General features: G+C 42.9%; 1 protein-coding gene across 2 annotated transcripts in view; it reads right to left on the bottom strand.

Annotated features, from left to right (window-relative positions):
• Orc2 (origin recognition complex subunit 2) overlaps positions 1–4,573 on the bottom strand; it is a 31,546-nt gene that overhangs the window by 11,114 nt on the left and 15,859 nt on the right. For both annotated transcript variants that reach the window (XM_005366341.3, XM_026788847.1), the window contains exons 9-11: positions 3,431–3,606; positions 2,734–2,832; positions 12–121 (exon numbers count right to left, since the gene is read on the bottom strand). In XM_005366341.3, coding sequence (XP_005366398.1) covers positions 12–121; positions 2,734–2,832; positions 3,431–3,606 — 385 coding nt within the window. The remainder of the gene's footprint in view (positions 1–11; positions 122–2,733; positions 2,833–3,430; positions 3,607–4,573) is intronic.

Below are 4,573 nucleotides of genomic sequence, written 5' to 3'. Positions count from 1 at the left end.
ATAATACTCACTGTAGCTGGAGCATCCATTTGTGAAACAACTTCTCATGCTGTTGACTTAACTGTTCAATTTCAGCAGAAAAGGAAGGTGAAAATTTGCTCAATAAATTACGCAGAGTTTTCTTTAAAAAAAAGAGAGAGGAAGTTATTAAAGAGGATACTGACTTAAATCAGGTATGGGAATTAGTAAACCAACAATATTAAAAAATTCTTTAGTGGGGCGGTGATGATGCACACCTTTAATCCCAGCACACAGGAGGCAGAGGTAGGTGAATCTCTGTGAGTTCAAGGTGAGCCTGGTCTATAGAGTGAGTTCTAGGACAGTGTGGGCTGTTACACAGAGAAACCATCTCGAAAAACTAAAGAAAAAAAACTTCAAACATAAATTCTTGTTTAATTAAAAGCTGCTTTGAAGATTTGATCACTGTTATGTATATAACTGTCCTGCAGAGGTCAGAAGAGGGCATCTGGTAGCTAGAGTTCTAAGTGCTCCTGAGCTACCAAGTGGATGCTGGAAGCAATTTGGGTCCGTCAAAGAGGAAGTGCTCTCAACGACTGAATCATGTCTCCAAGCCCTCTTAAAGTTCTTTATTTCAAGTATATAGTAACAATAAAAAATTTTGCTAAGTTTGCCTAGAACCATTTAAATGATTACAACAAACTCCAAATATAAAGGTTTAATTTCTAAAAATATAGTTACTGCAAGATGCTTCAAATTCACACACAAAAACCAACAGTGACCCCTCCAAGCTGCTCTCAGTGGCAGAGCGCTGGTCTGCCAGTGTGAGGCCCTGAGCGGACCATCAGCACAGTAACTAAAACATAAAACACTGCAAACCTGTAGAGTTGAAAAACTGTAAAAAAGTTTTTGGAAAATATTCAAGTTTCTTTACCACTAGAATGAGGCACAAGTAAAACTATCAGCTTTTAGGTTTTTTTTGTTTTCTTTTTTGAGACAGTGTTTCTCTGTGTAGCCCTAACGTCCTGGAACTCACTCTGTAGATCAGGCTGGCCTGGAACTCTGTCTCACGAGTGCTGGAATTAAAGGCACGAGCTATTTCTGCCTGCCTGACAAGTATGCCAGTTTTAACCCTAGGCTCGAAGAGGTCATCGGCTTTCCCACTTCTTAGTCCTTCTCATCATGAGAACATGCCAGAGAGACCTGGCTGATATTTCCTCGCTGACCCACAGCCATGGAAACAAATGCCTGTGTTCTGCCTGTAATGCTCTCCTCCACCACCATTAACAAGGGCTTCTTACGTTCTCGTAGCGATTATACTCTCAGAGTCTGCCTTTGACCTTAGAGCCACTTATGCTTTTCTCGTGTTGCTTATATAAAATAGACGGCAAATACTAGTGTCATTTCTTTCCTGGAAAAGGTCTTTTTACTTATTTATTGCACGTGTGTGTTCATGTGTGTATATGAATGGAGGTACATTTCCATAAGCATGTGGAATCCGAACAGTGGCACCTTCCTCAAACACTCTCCACCTTTGAATGTTTATGCACCACATGTGCTCATGGTGCCAGAAGATGCCAGAATAAAACTTCAGATCCTCTGACCTAAAATACAGGTAGTTGCTAGACAGATAATATGGGTGCTGGAAACTGACCCGGGGTCCTCTGTAACAGCAGTGCTCCAAACTGTTAGGCCATCTCTCCAGTCCCTTGTCCTTATTTTTTGATAGGGATTCTTTTATTTTCTTTTTAAAATTTCTACTTTATTATTTTAATGTGTATGTGATGTGTATGTAAGAATTGAGAAACAGGGCCATCATGGCACACCTGTAAACCAGGAACATTTTCTTCTTGGCTTCAAATTATTAACCCTACTGTGCCTTTTATATTTTTGTTGTTTCTTTATTGGGGGAGATATATCCAAGTAAGATGTACATGGAGGCTAAAAGAGGGTATTGGGTCTCCTGGAGCTAGAATTACAGGGGGTTGTGAATCCTGTGGGTGCTGGGAACTGAACTTTGGTCCTCTATAAGCTGATGAGGGAGAGGGACTTGATCGGGGGAGGGGGAGGGAAATGGGAGGCGGTGGCGGGGAGGAGGCAGAAATCCTCAATAAATAAATAAATTATAAAAAAAAACAGAAAAAAAAAAAAAGAATGGTCCTCTATAAATATGCTGGGTGGTGGTGGTGCCACCTTTAATTCCAGCATTTGGGAGGCAAAGGCAGGTGGATCTCTGTGAGTTCGAGGCCAGCCTGGTCTACAAGAGCTAGTTCCAGGACAGGCTCCAAAGCTACAGAGAAACACTGTCTCAAAAAAAAACAACAACCACCAAAAAAAAAACAAAAACAAAAAAAAAACAAAAAAAAAAAAACCCAGTACATACTTTGAACTCCAGAGCCATGTTTCCAGCCCTTAAGCGCTACTGAAAGTCAATGGTTATGTCCTATGTTAAGGGAGGCTATTGGTCCAAATGCTAACAAGGACAGATATACTGGATTTTTTGTAGCATGAGCTATTGGGAAAACAGTGCAAGGCTGCGTTGCTACCTTACTGCGCTCTGCAACTTTTTCAAAGCAGCAAGGAAGACAAGCTCCATACTTGTCAAATAGAATTCTAGTTGGATTATTTACAATTTATGCAATAAATATTTAATGACCCCAACACATTAATTTGTGCTTTATTTCACCAGAGAACTAATTCTCCTGCTCGCTTCTTCTCCAAGTGTACTGCTAATGTATGTTCAGGTCACAGTAAACGAATGTGGTGATAGCTTACTGGGTCCACTTTAGCTCTCCTCAGCTTCTGCAGGGTTCTGTCAGACGTTAAAACTTTTGAACTGCTGTGGGCTTCAAAATACTCTTCTACCAAGTCACTCTGAAATAGACAAAGAAATGGCAGGTCTAAGTAATTTCACATATGTATACTGCATAAAATTTAGATGGCAATATAGTTAAAATTGGGCTCAGGAAATCCTCCTGCCTCAGCTTCCCAAACAGCTGGGAAAGACAGGTGTATGTTAACATGCCTAACTAAAATACCTTATCTGACAGTATTTTTTTAAAAACCAGGTCAAGAATCAAAGATATTTAATCCCAACAATAAGTTCAAGTAACTGATGAAAATATAACTTGAAAGATAGATTGACTGGCAAGGCTGTGGTGGTGGCATATGCCTTTAATCCCAGTACTTGGGAGCAGAGGCAGGCGGATCTCTGAGTTCAAAGTCAGTCCAATCTCCATGGAGGACAGGCAGAGATACGGAGTAGAGAGACTATGCATGTTATGGTACTAATCATGAATAAGCACCCAGAACTGAAAAGAAAGCCCAAAGACAGAAACGAGTACGTGTGGGAATTCATGTGTAAAGCAAAGAAAATACAGAAAACAAGGAAGGTGAGGGCTGATCTCTGCTGTCGACCTGCCCATTTCAGGCACACAGTTCCCCTGGAGGCCCAGGCTCCATCCTCACTCACGGCTTTGTCTCTTTTCATCTTCTTAGGCGGCGTCCCCTTGGGAGCAGGAGCTGGGGGTCCTCTGCTCTGAGCTCGGCCCTTTGGGGACAGCCCGACGGCAGTGGTGTCCTCTTCTCCATCATCCTCCGAGCTGGAGGCGGAGTACTCACTCTCGGTGTCGCAGTGAGACGTGGGCACTGCAGAAGAGGAGGAATCGGGGAGACTCGGCGGTTTGAAAGGAGAGCTATTTGAGGGAAATCAAACCTGTGGGCTTTCAAGTAAGGGATTATTTACTTATTTATTTTATTGTGTGTGCATTGGTGATTTGCCATGGATGCCTGGCCCTTGGAACTAGTTACAGAACTGTGAGCTGCCATGTGGGTACAGAGAATTGAAGCCAGGTTCTCCGCAAGAGCAATCAGTGTTCTTAACCCCTCAGCCATCTCTCCAGGCCCCAAAGTAAGAGACTTTTAATTACAATTTTGTCATTGCTTGTTCATTTTTTCACAGCTAATTATACATATTCTCTAAGCACTAGCTTCTTCAATTATCACATGAGGGTAAGCATAGCTAAATAATCTACTGGAAAATTATATTTTTATATGAATCATTTGTGTGTGTGTAATGAATACTCCTGTGTGAATGTGTGGGGTTGGCATGTATTTGTGTAGTGCCCATCTATGCACGTACACACAGAGGCCTGACGTTGATTTCAGTGTCTTGATCCCTCACAATACAGCTTGCTCAGGGGATACTGTCTTAGCTCCCATGCATGCTGGAGTCACAGACGGGCTCTATGCCCACCTGTTTCTCTATGGGTCCTGTTATTAGACCTCTTATTCTCAATTATTCGTGTAGAAACGTTTCCAACACACCCTGCTCGACCCCACAGCTGATTCCCAAGCCACTGTCACTCCCACCAGCCTCCCAGAAACAAGAGCTCATCTTATACTGCCCAAATAAAGGTATCACCAGCTTTACACCCAACAATCAGCACAGAATTACGTCGGTGGTGGAGAGGAGCACAGCCTGCTGTCCTGGAGGATCTGAGCCGGAGCCCCAGCACCGCGTCAGGAGGCTGACAGCTGCCTATTGTCTCACATCTCTGACCTCTGGAGCCCCAGCACCGAGTCAGGAGGCTGACAGCTGCCTATTGTCTCACAT

This window comes from Microtus ochrogaster, unplaced genomic scaffold (assembly GCF_000317375.1).
Source record: "Microtus ochrogaster isolate Prairie Vole_2 unplaced genomic scaffold, MicOch1.0 UNK8, whole genome shotgun sequence".
NCBI lineage: Eukaryota > Metazoa > Chordata > Mammalia > Rodentia > Cricetidae > Microtus > Microtus ochrogaster.
Note: the sequence above shows the minus strand (reverse complement) of the source record. Positions and strands in the feature narration are given on the sequence as shown.